At 39.5% G+C, this 18,423-nt stretch overlaps 2 protein-coding genes and 3 non-coding genes across 5 annotated transcripts in view; 3 read left to right on the forward strand and 2 right to left on the reverse strand.

Annotated features, from left to right (window-relative positions):
* The first annotated feature begins 568 nt into the window (after window positions 1-568).
* On the forward strand, window positions 569-650 carry trnal-aag (transfer RNA leucine (anticodon AAG)). The gene has a single exon. It is a non-coding gene; the product is annotated as a tRNA-Leu (tRNA).
* A 421-nt stretch (window positions 651-1,071) lies between these two features.
* trnal-aag (transfer RNA leucine (anticodon AAG)) lies at window positions 1,072-1,153 on the forward strand. Its single transcript has one exon. It is a non-coding gene; the product is annotated as a tRNA-Leu (tRNA).
* Window positions 1,154-1,726: 573 nt separating this feature from the next.
* Window positions 1,727-1,808, forward strand: trnal-aag (transfer RNA leucine (anticodon AAG)). Its single transcript has one exon. It is a non-coding gene; the product is annotated as a tRNA-Leu (tRNA).
* A 1,223-nt stretch (window positions 1,809-3,031) lies between these two features.
* cacng3a (calcium channel, voltage-dependent, gamma subunit 3a) lies at window positions 3,032-11,475 on the reverse strand. The gene is made up of 4 exons (XM_071503377.1): window positions 9,872-11,475; window positions 5,780-5,863; window positions 5,173-5,313; window positions 3,032-4,414 (listed from the first exon to the last, which is right to left on the reverse strand). The coding sequence occupies exons 1-4, from the start codon at window positions 10,080-10,082 to the stop codon at window positions 3,843-3,845; spliced, it is 1,008 nt and encodes a 335-aa protein (XP_071359478.1). The 5' UTR covers window positions 10,083-11,475; the 3' UTR covers window positions 3,032-3,842.
* Window positions 11,476-13,607: 2,132 nt separating this feature from the next.
* The window catches only part of LOC139635853 (protein kinase C beta type-like), a 35,901-nt gene continuing 31,085 nt past the window's right edge, over window positions 13,608-18,423 (reverse strand). Inside the window, exon 17 of the mRNA XM_071503371.1 lies at window positions 13,608-16,180. Coding sequence (XP_071359472.1) covers window positions 16,028-16,180 — 153 coding nt within the window. The 3' untranslated portion in view covers window positions 13,608-16,027. The remainder of the gene's footprint in view (window positions 16,181-18,423) is intronic.

The following is an 18,423-nucleotide window of genomic DNA, read 5'->3' on the forward strand; positions in this document are numbered from 1 at the left end:
TGACATGTTAAAGCTGCACAGTCTTGGACCATTTTAGTATCTTTCAGCTTATTGCTTTGGTTTTTCAACTTGACCAACTTTATTGTTTGCTGTGGGCAATAGAAATTGTGGAATCTACCTGGGGGTGACGCAACAGTTATCTCAATTCTCAGCAGTCACCAGGACTTAAAGGTGGATATCACACAGGAGGAATGGGCAAAGGCGTGTTCCTTAGCACAGACACAAACAGCTAACAATCACTCCAAATTACTGCAATATAAATGGCTAAGCAGACAGTGCATCACTCCTGCTGCAATTCACCGCTTCAATCCTAACATTCCTGACACCTGCATAAAATGTGGCCACCAGAGGGGGTCGCTGTTCCGCTGTGTGTGGGAATGTCCACGGGTAACTTAGCTTTTGGACAAAGGTCCTGGATCTTGTCAGCCAAATTGTAAATAAAGAGGTTCCTCTTGATCCTAAATTATGCTTATTGAACATCTACCCAAGGGACTTTGTAATTTCAAGTGACATACATTCTTTGCTCAATGTGTGTGAGTGAATGGAGTATATCCCAAAAGTCTGCATAGGTAGCGTGGCCGAGCGGTCTAAGGCGCTGGATTAAGGCTCCAGTCTCTTTGGAGGCGTGGGTTCGAATCCCACCGCTGCCAGGTTTTTATCATGTGTAGTTTGGAAACAATCTACCAACCCCCAAGATACACTGATTTACATCATATGTATAATAATGAGAGTACTTCCTGGCCAGTATGTGAATAAAAATGTGTTCAATCCCAAACCAGCCCTATCCACCACCACCATCCATGGTGTGTTGACTGGGAATCCTTTGAATAGCAACATATTGGAACAAGCACGCGTTCTTGTGTTTTCCGCACACTGCCTTTACAGTCTCAAACTTCTGTGGTGTTAAAAGACTTTGCATCTAAGCCAAACCAATAAACACCTGAATACCTGCATAGCCTACATAAAAGTAGAAAAAAAAAAATTCAAATTCAATTTTTCATCTGATAACTTTAACGTACTATTAGGTTTTTCAATTATTTGATTCCACTCAAATGATTACATGCTTTTTAAGGTAGTGTGGCCGAGCGGTCTAAGGCGCTGGATTAAGGCTCCAGTCTCTCCGGGGGCGTGGGTTCGAATCCCACCGCTGCCAGTGTTTTATCATGTGTAACTCCAAGCTGCAAAGTAAGTTCAACTGAAATCACATGCACAACAAAAAGAACACTTCCTATTCGGTACGTGAGAGTAAATTCTGTGGGCAATAGACATTGTGGAACATGAAGCTAATGTCCTTTCAAAATGGTAGACTTGCAATTTACTTGTGGTTTCTATAATTGATGGGGCTGCTCTATTTGATAATGTTATATCGTCTGTAAAGAAAATCACTCTTAAGTGGTCAACAGTCAAGAGTATGTGCAATGTGAAAGACAAAGAATTATCCCCCTCTCTGCTGTTCACCTCAGTTCTTCAGAGCATTTTCGTATCTTTCAGCTTACTGTTTTGGTTGCACGACTGGAACAACGCTTTTCAGATGCGACAGACAGCTATTTTCATCCAAAAAGTTCTGATAAATCCACTGTACACTACCTGCCCATCAATGGTCACGATAACTGAATATTTTCTGTCATTGACTCAATTCTTATGATAATGACTTCACAGAGGAGGGCAGGACAAATTTATACGTACATCATACAGTGTTTGTCCTGGATATCAGTGTATTTTGTTAGGTAGCGTGGCCGAGCGGTCTAAGGCGCTGGATTAAGGCTCCAGTCTCTTCGGAGGCGTGGGTTCGAATCCCACCGCTGCCAGGGTTTTGTCAACTCTAAAACAAAACCAATGAGCGCCATGCAAAAACTTAAAATCTTAAAAAAGAGAGATCCCATTCTACTCACTGAGCTTTCCTCCTGTGGACTAGGATGTAAATGTGGACCTACACTTGATAAAGTATAAAACCCATGTGTTTGTAGAGCTGATGAAGCAACTGTAGTAGTATACACTCATTGAATACTTTATTAGCAACGCCTGTACACTTGCTTATTCAGGCAATTACCCAATCTGCAAATAATGTAGCAGCAGTGCAATGTATAAAATCATGCAGATACAGATCAGGAACTTCAGTTAATATACACATCAAACATCTGAGTGGAATGATTGCTGAGTTTTTACTCAGAAATGCCTTGTTGTTGAGCTAAGTCAGAAGAGAATGGACAGCCTGGTTGGAGCTGACAGAAAGGCTTCCTTACTCAGTTCACCACTCTTTACATCTGTGGTGAGCAGAGAAGCATCTCAGAGTGAACAACATCAACAAAACCTTGAGGCAGATGGGCTACAACAGCCTGTCTGTATTGTTGCTGACCATGTGAATACCTTTGTGTCCACAATTAACCATCTTCTAATGACCACTTTAATCGTGATAATGCACCATATCACAAAGCAAAAGTCGTCCATAACTGGTTTCATGAACGTGACAATGGGTTCAATGTGCTTCAGCAGCCTCACCAGATCTGAATCCAATAGAACAACTGCCTTGAGTGTCTGCCTGAATGAAGCTGCTGCCATGGTAACGCATCAAGTTTCTCAGTCCGCCTGCTGTTCTGCCGCCATTGTCTCTAACACAGCTCACTCATGCATGTGCACACACATGAAGGCCATAATGTTTTGCAGTACAGGGGCATCCATTATTTCTGATAAATTGTTTGTGCCTTTGTTTATATATTTGTACTCGGCTTGGACATTTGCTTCTGTGCCCACCTACGCAAGGACACATATTTGAATATCCTCTCTCACTTTCTCTCACACACACAGACACCTAAGATTTGCCCCGTACAACACAAAAGACACCGCACTACACCTTGAACCACTCGTTTCTTTCCGAAGCACATTTTGAGAGATTCTGTTCATTCATAAGCTTTATTTGATGTAAACAGAGACTCGGTGGTACGACCATAAGGGCAGAATCCTTTTAGTACACTTGTGCATGCTTGCACGCTTATGTAAGACACACACAAACACACACAGTGAGAGACAGATAGAGTTTTAATGCATTTAATGGGGTTTCGATTTTGTGATTAGGTCCACAAAAAGGAGGACAGGAACAGGACATAGTTATGTCAATCCCACATGTACGTGTGTGTGTGTGTGGGTGTGTTTGTTTGTTTTATTCTTTTTATGTGATAGTTTCTTATTTTAATGGACGCTGCTTCTTTCTGTCTCTCTCTGCATGACTGTGGGCCCTATACACACATTCCTATTACTATACACACTCATTCGCACACACTACGGGTATACTGCAGATACAGCTAAAGTAATAGCATAGCAAAATGACATACAAAGAGCACGAAAGTAGCAGGTCTCAAAACTGTGTTCTTGTTTACGTCATCTCTTTTTCTCAGAGCTTGTCAACAGTAGCTGAAGGAGAAAGTTTGCCTCAGGCTAGAGCTGGAATGATAGTTGGCTGACAGAAAATAATCAGCAATAATTTGATAATTTAATAATGGTTATTGTCGTTTGATCCAATTCCAGTAGCTCAAACATAAGAATTTTGTCGAGTTTCTTTGTTTTACAATATTATGAATTGAAGTTCTTTGGATTTTGCACTGTTGACAAAACGAACAATTTGGAGACATCACATTAGGCTCTGGGAAATTTTCCACAGTTTTTCGACATCTCATCGACGAAACAATTAAGCAACAAAAAAAATTAACAGATTAGTCAGTGCATCCCTACACCAATATCCTAATTCTTTCCTCTTTCTTTACCATAGAAGTGAGAGGTTAGTTCTCTCACTGAAGTTCCTCTTTTGTTTTATCACTGCACATCTCCCTCTCCCAGTACATCTCCGCTCAAACAGGCGTGGTCCTCCTGTTGGCAGCACAGTTCCCAGGCAGCATCTCTGTGTTGTTGTGGGCAGCTGCAGCAGTTAAATCATCCACAGCCATGTCAATCTTACCATCTTTGAGTGGCGAGGTTAAGGTGTAAAGCATGAACTCTGAGCCCACTGTCACTGGTGCTGGCAAACCCACCATGCCAGTGACTTTGGCTTCAGTGGAGAGGGACGGCTCTCGGTCCTGCACCAAGGACGTTCGAAAAGAGTGTGAGGTCGAGTCCCCTGCACTGTGGTTGCTCCTGTAACTGTACCGGCGGCAGCGGTTCTGGTAGTAACGGTTGCGGTAGTACGATGAGCTGCGGGAGATGGGCGGCTTTATGAGGGAAGGCCGACCTTTAGTGCGCAGCTGCCTGTGTTTCTCTATGAACACATGCACTGCCAGGACGCCCACCATCTCAGCCAGGACGAAGGACAAAGCCCCAAAGTAAAAAGACCAGCCGTAGGAGTAGCTCTTCTTGTTGTCGCTCTGGGTGGGGTCACCTGAGTTGGCTGATATGTACACAATGATGCCAATGATGTTACTGAGACCTGGAAGAGTTTAGGGAAGGACACGGTTAATCCATCAACTTTCATACAGGCTAGTTCAAAGTGATTCACAGATTAGGCTAAAGCAGTAAAGGGTAAGTTTTAATTCACGTTGAAGTTTAAAGATATCAACTCTTCAGGCTGCTCCTGGATCCTTAGGCAGACTCTTCACCAGATTGCAGCATGAAAACTAAAATATGCCCCAGTGAAGGTTTCAGTCCTGCATTTTAGAAAAACTAAAAGACTCATTCATCTTCCTGGTTCGAATACTGAAGGCATATCAGACAAAAACAACACAGTGTTTTATTGACATGTAAAAGAATTATAAAATCCTCCTACCTACAAGATCATAGAGGTCATACAACCCAAAGGAGCGTACCAGCAGCAGGTGTACTGGGCCTTTGTTGTCATGGTAACAATAATAAACACAATGAAAACAATGGAATGGCCATGGTTAAAGGAATCAATCATAAGTATTGGTTTGGAATGAGAAATGAACAGCAGTCTCCTGTGTGGAAGTCCTGCATTTTGTCAACTCATCCACCTACCTCCTCCTCCTCCTAACATGGACTTTGTTGCTCTACACACCGCACTTCGCCAAACTTCGCCAAACCATAAAACATAACTATGGCTCGTAATAAGCTACTTGCACACACAAACTATGGGCTTGATTTTTTTTTTTTTTACAGGACAGTCTCTTAAAATGAAATCAAAGCAACCAAGGTCACTAACAGGAGATGAATACATGTGCTGTTTCTGACCTGCAGAGACAAAGAGTATCCCCGCGCTGAGAATGACATTGTAGCGTGACTTGTAGAACTCACTGGCAGCTACACACACACCTCCGAGAAATAATAACCCCACACTGAGGATGGGGAAGAGGCTGGAGGCTCGTACTGCTCCTGAGGAAGAGGAGAGAGGACAATTAAATGGGGTGATAAATACAACATTTACATATGTAAATGAAACATTTGAACACAAGTACACTTCCATTATATTTGTTTTAAACCATGGTAAATTCTGGAATCTGATTGGCTGAGAGGTCTGGATTAACTTTTAGTGACCGGCAACTTATGATTTAGGTGCTTGTTTGCCACACATCTTCAGTGTAAAAGTAAAGACAGCAACAGCTGGGCCACAGCTAAAGAGCTCTTTGTGTAAACACCAACAACAATTGAAAAAAGGATAATTAGCTTCTCAGTGAGAACCACGTAAATGTAATTTTGAATGTGTGTGACATTTGTTTAAATCTGTAAGTGCAAATTAACTAACAATAGGAAGAGGAAAGAGAAGGGCCGGAACAAAATCAAACAACTTATCCCTTACAGATCTCACAGTTACATGTCTTATACTGTATCTTTTACTCACGCAGTAAATACTCTGCAGCATCCTGCTCGTAGTCTGCATCTTCAGCAAAGTGATCGATGTCTTTGCAAACACCCCGAAACGTCCCTGCAGAAAGACAGAGAGAGAAATACATCCATTTCATGACTACTTTGACTCCTCTCTCCTCCTACTCTCTCTAACAGTGACTTGCTGACAGTAAATGTTAAATATTCTTACCATCTGATGGGTTTTGTATTGATTTTTTTCCCCTGCGTTTGCAACTATTTTGCTCCAGGCCTTAACTAGCCAACACTTTTATTCATTTTGCTTTGGATATTATGCGTATGAGGATCTCTGCCTGAGCAAAGAGATGTCAGAGGACTGAGAATAACATTTATCTGAAGTGTGTCATCTTCGACTGAGCTCCTACAGGAAGTGTGCCCTTTAACATCATGTGTTTGTAACAGAAGCACGGGCTTATTCTGGTTGATTTAAGTCAGTGCAGTTTCCAGCTTTGTTTGGCTTGTGACCTTTTACCACAGTTTTGAGCAGTTTAACCAAACACAGATTTTTCTTCTCACATTGTTTAAGCTGGAGCCATGAATAATAGAAAATAATGCAGCTGCCAAGCTGGACACTCATTATAGTTCATAGTATCCAATGCCAATCCAAGACCTTTTTTGCCATGCCATGTTTATACACATATTCATCATATAAAATCTGTAGCAGCTGTTCTCACTGGGAAGCCATTTCCCACTGTTACAGTGTAAATACAGTAAGTAAATGTAAGACCTTGGCTCCACAAGCAGCTAAAACTCTCTCCACTCTCCCTCCTTTTCACACTATTGTTGACCTTTTCACACATTTCACTTTATAATATACAGGTGACTTATATACCTGTATATATATTATAGAACAACAATACCATTTGATTTTGAACTTTAGTTTTAAACATTTTTTGACATCCATAATTGTATTTTCATTGACAATGTGTCAACATATAAGTTCTGGTATCTTTAAGTTGTATTAATATTATTGTCTTTGCCCCGAGTTTCCTTTCTGCTGGTCTCAGAGACGTCTGTCCTTCAAGGCAACAGACTGCACTGAAGCCATGAGCAGAGTTAAATACTTCACCTGGACCCTGGACTGTACCAAGTGTCTGCTAAAGAAGGGGTGGGGCTGGGAGAAGTGTTTGTGTTGTAATTAACTTTAAAAATTTACTTGCTACTTTCATTTTGGTTTCTTTTGTATAAAGTTAATATCAAGTTGTTCGCCAACTGTCTGTTTAGACTTTATTTGTAGTTAATCTAGTTATTGGGTTTTGTCTACCCTTTGTGTGTGTTAATCATATGACCATACTGTATACTGCTATTCATGTGCTCCTTTGATGGTCCCATGTCCCAACTCGGGACATTTTTATTATTATTGTTATTATTATTAATTCCAACATCACATGAATGCAGGGTAGTGTGATTCAGTTTGGTTGATTTGTGTTTGAATGAGGTTAAGCTGAAATACTCACCTCTGTCGCAGTCCAGTTTGCTTTATTTTGAGAGCACTTTTGTTCAGAAGTGTTGGACCGGAGTCTTGATGCTCAGGCCCTGACAGTTGACTGCGTATTTATATAGCAAACCTCTCCTGGCACTTTATGTTGAAGAATCCAAACATCATCAACATTAAACTGCCCCACTGATCATCAAGCTGCCAAACACACAGACTGTTAATGTAATGACCTGTAATGGCTCTGATGTATTTTGATGTTGACCTCCGTCCTGTGAAGATTCAGAAATCAGCTGGACTGGATGTTTCCTGCTCTCTTTATCCTCCGGCCATGTAGTGCCTTTCAACATTTGCACACACAGGGATATATTGATGAATGTGTCCCTATGTGCTGCACTGATTGAACAGTATTGATGATGTGACTCAGTCACCATGGTTACCAAAACAAAACTCATTCAGTGGCTACAACTCGGCCGCGGTGAACAGGTCAGAGAGAAAAGCTCACGACAGAGAAAGCATTTATTCAAACTGTTGTCAGGAGAGATGAGGTAACATGTGAAACTATGACCCCTCTCTTCACTCTTGACAAGAATAGATATTTTTGGAGCATTTACAGCTTAGTATAGTCAAATGTTGCTTTGGGGGACAATTTTGTTGTTGCTTGACATGAAAATGACCAAGCTCTACAGTAGCTTCATTCTGGAAGATGCTGATTGTAAATGTCTGCCTGCAGTGCTGAGTTTAATAACCATATGTCAACCTGCTGTACTTGGTCTGGTCTCTCCCATTTAAATGTTTTATCTACATCTCTATCTTTTTTTATTCCTGTCATGTCACTATTTATTGTTTTGTCATTTTGCATTGATGAAAAAAATGAATTTAAGGCAAACATTTTTTAAGTTAAATCATACAACCTTCTAATAAAGATACTGTATGAGAAGTACACAATCAACCAGACACATAAGTCTGATGAAGTCAACACTGCCGCCATCATCATTCTGATGGCACATAAAGCACAGACAACTTTCAGCTTCCCATCTTTCTGTCTGTCTGACACACACACACACACACACACACACACACACACACACACACACACAAACACACAGGACTGTAGAGGCATTGATGTCCCCTGCATGCGTTGTTACCCCTCCATTAAACCATTTTGGAACTTAGAGATAGCGGAGCTGCAGGAGAGGGAGGGGCTGAGTGGAACTGAAGTGTATGAAGCAGAAATAAAAGAGCTGGACATTCCAGAAAATTAGCAAAGCAAAACAAACAGGGGGTTTGGGATAGGAGAAAGAGAGATGCTATTAGGAAGCAATGAATAATTGAAAATGTCATTTCATCATATCAAATATTCAGAATTTAAAACTCCTCACCCTCTCTCCCTCCCCAAGATTCACCTTCTTGAATCTTGCCATCAATCAGAAAATTAATGGGATGTGCTGCAGGAGACTTTCAGGGCTTAACAAATCGGTTGTTCCTCTGATTAGAAGAGTATTAGCTCAGCTCTCAGTGGCATTTCTATAACTCATGACCTCAGTGGTTTTATGTTGTTTCTTATTTATTTTTGTTTTAATTCTCTATGTTTGACAATATATATATATATATATATATATATATATATATATATATATATATATATATATATATATATATATATATAGTGCTATATTTTTATGTCAAACTTCAATTTTATTAATAGAATCAATTTTACTTTCTTATTCACAAGTTAAACAGTTTTTTAAAACTTTGTTTCCTAGATAGTTCCTCTGGGCTTTTATTTGTAAAACATACATTTACTCAACAACTTTACGTGATTATTAGAGTATTTCTGGTATTTCATAGCATTTTATTCATTCATTCATACATGCATTATTGCACCTTTTACCCCACTACATTAATTTATCATTAGTTTTTATTTTACACAAAAACATGTAACACATTGCTATTAATCAAACAACTGGACAGTAAGTAAAACTGTTAAAAACAAGCCCCAACTGCTAAATGCTATGTAGCCTAAAGGTCAAATAAAAATAACGCATTGACATACAACGCCGGCAGGGGCCATTTTTTTGCATTAAATACTTTTGATACTTTAAGTACATTTTGCTAATAAAATCCTGCATACTTGTATTTAAATAACTTTTCTTAAGTGTACTTGTACTAGAATATTAATAATGTAATATTGCATCTTTTACTTAAGGATCTGAACTCTTCCTCCACCCCTGGGTGCTTTAAATAATGTTTAACAATATTTCCATTGAGTCCATCAAGATCCCAAACTTACTGTTACTGTGATCACAAAAATACAGAGAATGTCCTCCCATACTGAAAATATCAATTATAACGTGCTTTATGATTGTAGTGCAGGCTACTACTATTCTATCACCCATTATAGAGACATAAAGTACATTTCCTCTCCCATGAAAGTAAAGGGCCTGCTGTAGCTATAATGTTGGAGTTATTATCTAGTAGCCTGCTTCAGTCTGCTGAATCTTGCTCTTGGATATATTTTCATCTCAGACATATGATAATAACCTTGTTGTATCTTTACTCCTGAGCTTCTGTCAGTTGTAGAAACCACGCTGCTGAGACTTAGGTAACATGCAGGAGCAGTGCACTTCCTACCCTCTGTGCAGCAGGTCCTCCACAGACCGGAGTGGGTCAGGACCTCCTCATTCTTGCGGACGGTCTCGTTGTCGTTCTGGCTCTTGGAGCGGCACATCCCGCGGGAGTACAGCCAGTAGTCCGTGCCCACGGCGATGGTCATGAGGCTGAAGGCGCAGAAAGCCCCCGCCGTGGTCAGCAGCATCAACACACCCCGGTTGCACACCCTCATGTCGGCCCAGCCTCCTCCTCCTCCTCCTCCTCCTCCTCCTCCTCCTGGAGAGCTCCAGTGGCTCAGACACTGTTGAAAACTTTTCCCCGGTGTCTTATCTCTGTGTGGATCCAGTCGACTGAAGGTGGAAACTCACTTCGTGTGCGCATCTTCCGCGACCTGCGCTAAACTCGCATAGGTGCAAAAACTGTGCAGGTTCAGGGACGGGTCATTTCTCACCCCACAGAGCTGGGGTGTTTCCATGTCAGGGGCGCAGACGAGGGTCACAGGATGTGGCTGTTAGGTCAAAAAATCATAAAGAAAGAATAAATCAGAGAGGAAACCAGGCCGAGGGGCGAAAGGTGGGGAAAACCAACATCCTGGATAAAACAAAACAGAAAACAGCAGCAGCAGCAGCAGCAGCAGCGCATCTCTGGACACGATCTAGTTGATTGTAGATCAACTCCGCATGACAGTAACTGCAGGATGATCCCGCCCTCCAGTAGCCTGTGTGTGAGCTCCTGAGACCGGGAGCCTTCATCTGAATCAGTGAGCTATATACTGACCAACAGTTCAGCAGCAGTGACCAGAAAAACAGAAAACCTCTGAATATAATGCAACAACACACAATCCAGTGGTGGAAGAAAAGGGCTATTTAAAACATCTATCTAGTAAAAGATGCAAAAACATATTAAAGAAAACACTGTATTGCAAATTATTATTATTAGTAAACACTAAAATGATTGGATTAAATATTGAGCCAGTGTGGGCTGCCAGAACAACACTAGTGGAACTTTATTCAAAATGAATGGGTTGTTTTGGCCCAGTTTTTGTGTTCAGTTTTCTGTGGCCCCTCAGCGTTAAAGCACCCCTCCACCCTAAAAAAATGTGTTTTTCCTGTTGTTTCTTTACTTGGCTGTTTGAGTTTCTCTGTGTAAAATGAGTTTGACACCAAAAGCCTGTTTTCACGTTCATCTGCTGAAGAGGGAAAGTTTAAATCTGAGTTTAACGCTGTTTTCAGGAGCAGGATTTTGTGACATCACAACTGGTTCAGAGGCCAATCATGATCCAGTATGCAACTTGCACAAGCGTGATGTGGAAATTTGAAGCCCTCAGCCCACATACACTCACAACACACATTTTAATGAAGTAAGAAACAGCTTTCGAAATGAAATTTGCATATTTAAAAATTCTTGATTTTTCAGTGATGGAGAAGGAGAAGGAAAAAAAAACTTTTTTTTCCAAGTAAAAGTATTTTTATATGTCATGAAACATGTCTGGAGGAAATCTTTAACCCATTACTGCATCTGTGTTGTATTGACACACGCTGGGTCAATTTTTAATCCAGCAATTAAATGTATATATTGTATCCAGAGTATCAGTGTAAAGTGCTCATAGTCAAGTTGTCTTGTTTCTCCAGACTTGCAGATTTCATAATGTATATTCATTATTTACATAAAACAAATATTTTATGAATGTATAAAATCTTGAGAGTAAAATATTTTGTAGCAACATATAATAGAGCAGATCAATGAATCTATGTCACTCTAAGTGCAATAGTTTCTAATCTGAAATGTATTTTATATTTATATTTTCTATTATGCCTTTGTTGGAGCAAGGAAATGTTGGACTGGATCATATTGTAATCTGTTTTTAATATTTGGCTGTTTTCAACATTTTTGACACTTTATATAACGTGCAGGAATATTAACATCTGAGGAGCACAGCTCTTTACTCATTAGGCCTACATGTCCTTCATATTAATATCCTCATCTGGACTACCTCCAGTAGCACATGGGAAAGGAGCTGTTCAAGGGGTGTGAGGACCCTTCATCTGAATGAATATAAGAAAAAATGAGAATATGAATATTTTAAAGATTTGAAGTGAGTGAGCATGTGTGAAGAAGTGAGAGCAATCAAGATGTAAAAAAAGGTGGCCTATTATTTAATAAATAAATGAACATTTAAAAAATGCCTTTTGGTCTACATAATAAATACAATGATTAGTTCAGTAATCAATTAGTCATTTGATTAAAAAAATGAATTGGCAACTATTTTATTGAATGTTTAATTCAGTGTTCATACAAAAATGTCAAACATTTCATGGTTCCAGCTTCTGAAATGTGAGTATTTGCCCCATTTTATTGTGACTATTCTATCAAACCAACAGTGTCAAGGTTTCACTTTGGACTCTGGGTAATTGTGATGAGCATTTCTCGCTATCTTCTGAAGTTTGACAAAAGCTCCACCTCAACCAACAACCATAAATGCTGCTTACGCACTGATGCTTGAGTTAAAATAATCTAATAATATAATATATACAATAGCATAGACGTCACAGGGGCCATTTTACTGCATTACATACTTTTACTTTTGAGTACATTTTCCTGATTATACTTGCGTACTTTTACTGCAGTAACAGTTTCGCAGCAGGACTTTAACTTGAAGTGTTAATGAAGTTGTTTTACAGCATGGTATTAGTACTTTTACTTCAGTAAAGGACCTGAATACTTCCTGCATTACTGCCTGTTATGTACAACCCTTCAAAGTAAAACACAGGAGCCGGAGTTACTGAAATGGTATTATGATAATTCATTTTAATGTAAGTATCATACTGGAAGTGTTTCTCACGCGCGGGTAAAGACGGCGCATGCAACACATAAATACTGTCCCGTTACACCGTTTGCCAAGGTTGCTTTATAAAAGATGCCCTCTTTTCCTCATCCTCTTCTTCCTCTTCTTCTCCTGCCTTTTGCATAGTAAACACTTTATTCTCACCTCTTTCCCCTTCTCCCTCTTGTCTTTCCAATCTCATATCCCAGTTCCTTCTCTTTAAAATTTACTCATGTGGGTGTGAGCTGGAGAAAGGGGAGGAGCAGAAAAGGAAAAAGATATCAAATTAAGATTGAAGGAAAGGAGAGGAGAAAGAGGAGGATAAGGGGATAGATAAAATGGGAAAACAAAGTCAAAAGGTGACGGCTGAGAGTGCAGGCAGGGGTAAAGAGCAGAGAGAAGGGGGGGTGGGGCTGTGAGGAAGTGTGTCATTGCATGAAAACCACTTCTAGCTCTAGATCCCATTCCTATTTACACATACACTGAAACACAAGTCATACAGAATAATTACATCTATTTTATATGTTCATTTAACAGACAGCCAAACAGTCTTTGCTCCGTGCTTTTTAAAGCAAACTCTTTAGCCACGCATATTTCAACATTATTATCAGAGATAGCGTACACAGCATTCAGAGTGGAAACTAAAACTTGATTTGAGCATGGATATCCTAAAACTGACTTGCATCGATAAATTCGAGACACCGGGAGTTTCTCTCCTCCACGATGTCAAAAGCAAATCTTAAAGAACTACTGTACCAACAAATATGGCATGCATAGAGGAGCTGCACCACAAAGACTGTATAGGCCTACACAGCACTAACCCACTGCTTACACAGTGCCATAGAGAGGAGAGAGAGAGAGATTAAGCAAGAGAAAAAAGACAGAGACATTTTAAACATCACTGCCAAACAGGCATTTGGGGGATTTCTCTCCTTTTTTTTCTATATAATTTTTTTTTTTCTTTTTTGCATCAGTTTGGAAGACGAGACGTGCTTAAGACTAAGTTCAGGACTAACTTAGACATGAGGTTATAAATCAGGGCTCTGTTCTTCATATGTGGTAAACAAGAGTCTGGATTTTTTGGTTCTTTGAAGCCGTCCTAGTTCATCTGGAACTGTTGTCAGAGCAACCTGCCAAACAGTCTTCAGTTTTCTAAGCTTTGAGGTGATTTTAACTATTGTTTTCATGTGTTTATATATATTTTCTGCTTCAGGCGACACCATAAGGGTGATAAGGTAGGAGTTTCTGTAGTCAATCAAGCCTGGAAGGTATTTTATTGTTTGCCATTTGTCTTTTTAAATCTTGCTGTATTTGTTCAGGCTGACAGGTGAATACTGGACCTCCCACACCAATATTAGAACCTGAGATTGTATTCAGAGCAAAAGTACAGAGTATTGGAGGTACTCACATGTGGACTGTACTGTTTCTGCTGTATTTTTAGGGATCTGTTGCTCCTGTTTTGCTTAGGTCTGTTGTCCTGACACACTTTTCTTTTCTTTTATGACTTATTGATGTCATTTGCTGATTCAGGTGTTACCTGGGTTTTATTATCTTTTAGCAGGAGGCCAATTTTAAGATAGATACAGTATCTCTACCTTTGAACTCTTTGTCAACTTTTTATTCAAGCCAGTTTTTAGAAAATCAAGTATTTTTTAAAATGTTAGTAACCTTTCTTTTGTAGGATGTTGCTGACAGATTCCATGCTGTGCCTGGTGATAATTGCACATTACTGCTTTATTTCGGGTTGCTGTGTTTTGGGTACGTAGGGTTTTGGCCTCTCCATTTTTGCTGGCACCTTTCCCGCAAGTTCTTTGGCATCCTAGAACCTTTTATCATTTTTTTCTGGTTGAAACCTAGAGATTCCTCTATCACTATCCTGTTGGTACTCCTAGATGGATTATAAATATTGGTATTAAAGCTCTGTTTGGAAGTAGAATAGATCAATAAATCTGTTCATCTTAATTTACAAACCTACCTGGATTCTCTACGTAAAGCTCGGTTACACAGGCTCATTGATTGTTAGCTGCATCATGACCAGGACATTTAGGTTGAATCCCACACATTAACTCATTTTCAGATTCAAATGTCTCACTTTCTTATCATAATGAAAGAGGATTGATATTATTGCCAAGAGAAAATAAAAGTTTGTAACTAAAAAAAGAATCAACCCAGTTTTTGAGACACTGAACAAAAAGACAAACTCAGCTAAAAAAGTCTGACTATTACAGATCAATAAGTTCAGAACATTTCCCATTAAAATGGGCATTTGCAATTTAAAGACTATTCACTGATTAACTGCAGAGCTCGCCTCTCTGAAAACAGTTTATGCATTTAAATGTGCTTGTTCAGAGACTTCAGTGAGGTTTCATTTTGTAGCAGGCCTATGCTTATCAGAAGTCTCTTGCATGTCAGTTGGGAAGAACTTCACCACTGAAGCACTAACATCACTCGCAGTCTAACCACACTCACTCATCATATCTAATTTAAGAGCGATGAAAGCGTGGAATCACTTTGGAGCACCATGTAGAAATTATTAACGGCAGTAAAATGCAGGAGCGCGCCTTAAATGACACTGATGTCCTACCTCGTGCAGCTGCCGGCACAAGGATTAACAAGTCAATCCTCAAACAGCTTTCAAAGAACCAAATTAGCTGGATGAGAATAAACAGGATTATTTTTTTGGCCTGATAACAGCATGTTAGCCTGAATTAAATAAGCCACATTTGAAGAACAGGGCCTTGGACTTTCATAATTCAAAACCTTCCTTCCCTCCAAACCGCAGCCTAGAGAGACACGTGTGTGTGTGTGTGTGTGTGTGTGTGTGTGTGTGTGTGTGTGTGTGTGTGTGTGTGTGTGTGTGTGTGTGTGTGTGAGAGCACATACATTACATATTGATCATGGAATGTTCATGACGCAACTTTTACAGGCCGGAGAGAGAGAAATCAAGTAAACAAACACACGCTGCTGTCGATCAATAGAGCACATACACACAGTTACACATACACTGTGACTCCTGATCGCCAGCCACTGCATTGACCTGCTCACCACGAGGTCCCGTGAGTTTTTCGAAAACTGGCCTGTTACCATGTGGTCAAAGTCAGTCCCACTGTGACCAACCAGCAGCTGAAGCCATCTGAAGTTTGTATTTTATTGTGCTGCTTGTGTGTCTGTGGATGTGAGTATGTATCAAGTGTGGTGGTTGATGATATTTATTATTGTCCAGTTTAGGTGCTGGCATGGGTTGAGTTTGAAGATTTTTATAAATTACGATGAGATGCTGGATGAAATATAACTGGTCTGTACGGGTTTGGTGTAAAGTCTTGTCTGGGCTGCGTCAAAGCAACAGGAAATCCTCAGACTTGTATAATAAATTCAGGGTTGGTGTAGGAGAAGCCTTGAAACTCGTTCTGGTCCAGGTTCATGATGAAGAGCTTGTCTGTGGGCGTCAGCTCCACCGCCATCTTTGTGAACTCCTTGTCAAAGTTGCCGACGTCACAGCGAGATTTCTGTCGCAGAGAGAGGAGAGGGAAAGTGTTAGAAATATAAACGTAGAGTGACTTTGTACAGCGCTAAAAAGGCAGTTTAGAAAGATCAAGGTTGACAACAAGCGTCTCATAGAAGCACAAAGATGAAGAATAGAGAAGGAGGCGAGGGAGGTTGACTGCTTCGGCAAACGAAGACACATTTTAATAATCTGCAGAGGTGGGACACAGTCACTGTTTTGCAAGACGCAAGTCTCAAGTCTATGAACAGCATTGTTGGAAAGTAAATTATTAATATAAAAATATTGCTGTGTGCAGCTCTAATCTTTGGGGAAGAAATGAAGTCATTCCAAATCAAGAGTCTTACATCTCAAGAAGTCACAAGCAGTGATGGAGTATAACAATATCGCTTCATAAAGATGTACAGCAATAATAAAGTACATTTACTCAAGTACTTGTGTACAAATTTGAAATACTTGTGCTCAATATTTTCATTTGACATTTTATATTTCTACTCTTCTGCATTTCTGCAGAAAATGTATTTTTCCACTCCACTACATCGATCTTACAGCTTTGGCCACTAGTTATTGAGATTATAAAATATTATGCTTTGACAAAGTATAAACTCCTAACAGTGTATACAAATACAGTTGAAACTATTATTTGGTTGACAGAAAATTAACTGGCAACTATTATGATAATTATATATTCTTTTAAAGGCATTTCTCACTATTTTAAATATTTTTTACAAACCAATCAATGTTGATTCAAACCAGTGTTGATTAATGGATAAAATTGTCTGGATTAATCCATAATTAAAGTAAATCATGCAATTAAATCATTAATTGCATGATTTAGCTCCACCTCAACTGACTACAACAGTAAAATGCTGCTGACATGTCAGTGAATGAGTAATAATAATCTAATGATACAATGTGAAACAGTCACAGGGGCCATTTTTCTGCATTGAATACTTTTACTTTTAATACGTTAAGTAGATTTTTGTAATACAATATTTTGGTATTACTACTTTTAAACAAGTAAAAGCTGAGTACTTATTCCAGCAGTGGTCATGAGTCATTGGTTTTAAGTCAAAGTTGAGTTGCATGTGTTTTTTTGATTTAGTTAAGTCTAAATCCAGTCTAGTCCACACCTCTGATAATCTGTAAATGGTGGCACCACAATCAGTATAGATTCAGCAAAACACACCACTGATTCCATACAAGACTGGGGGAGCAGGTCGACAAAAAACACACACACCCTGCCGACAAACCCAGCGACACAATCAAAAATGGAAAAGACCCACCCGAAACATTTCAACAGCACAAATGCAGGAAGATCCAAGACAAACCTCTAAAGCCAGAGAGAGGAAATGTTCTAGTACAGAACAGACAAGGATCGATAAAACAGGCCAGCTGTAGACCAAACCACAACCGGAAAGGATTTCACACAGGGAAGTGAAGCAGTGAGCCTCAGGCAAGACACATGTATCACACACATTACACAGATCACACAGAGCGTTTAGTTTCCTACCTCCTCCTTTTGTCTCATCACAGGGCTTCCAGCTGAAATGAGGAGGGGCTGGAAACTTTCCCATCTCTACCATTGGTCCACGAACTCACCACTAATTCAGCTCATTTTTTTTGTGTATGAGGCATGTGTGACGTTGCTGTGTGTGTTTGTTTGTTTTTGTGGTTAACACTTTATTATAATCCCCTCTATGAAGCATTTATAAGCTGCAAATAACAAATGAGTGGCTGATAACTTGCTATAATGCAGTTATCTGTAAGCAGATATAGAGATTTAACTTGTGAAGCATCCAAAACAGGGCTATAAAACTTGAATGAATTTAACATCATTGCAATAATGTAAAACATAAATACAAAACATGAAATTTATTCGTCATTTATTTTCATTGATTAAGTATCTTTCCATAAATGCTTCTTCTCACTCCATGACAAGTGAGAACCATCTGTTGATGAGGGCCATGAGATGTAGCAGGAAACTTAGAAATTTAGTAAGTGGACCTTGAGTTAAGATTTAATTTATTGTCTATTTCTGAAGACAAGAATGAAACATTTGTATTCAAGTTAATTACAATGAATTTGTAAATATTCTGGCTTGGAGGAGCCAGGCAGAAATCAAGGGTTTTCATTTTTAACTGTACATACACCAGTTATGGACAGTAAGTCCTCCAACCGTCTCAGTTTGGTCAGGTTTAGGTGCAAAAACTACTTGGTTAGGTTCAGGAAAAGATTGTGGCTTGG

This window comes from Trachinotus anak, unplaced genomic scaffold (genome assembly GCF_046630095.1).
Source record: "Trachinotus anak isolate AG129_WGS33_773 ecotype Australia unplaced genomic scaffold, CSIRO_AGI_Tana_v1 ptg000019l, whole genome shotgun sequence".
NCBI classification, from domain to species: domain Eukaryota; kingdom Metazoa; phylum Chordata; class Actinopteri; order Carangiformes; family Carangidae; genus Trachinotus; species Trachinotus anak.

What these genes read in the sequence shown, in the direction of transcription:
- cacng3a (XM_071503377.1), bottom strand. Translation starts at nt 10,082, where the DNA reads ATGAGGGTGTGCAACCGGGGTGTGTTGATGCTGCTGACCACGGCGGGG. An exon ending in GAGGACCTGCTGCACAGAGG is followed by an intron (nt 5,864 to 9,871) that starts GTAGGAAGTGCA and finishes GTCTTTCTGCAG; the next exon opens with GGACGTTTCGGGGTGTTTGC. An exon ending in GATACTCTTTGTCTCTGCAG is followed by an intron (nt 4,415 to 5,172) that starts GTCAGAAACAGC and finishes AAACTCTTCCAG; the next exon opens with GTCTCAGTAACATCATTGGC.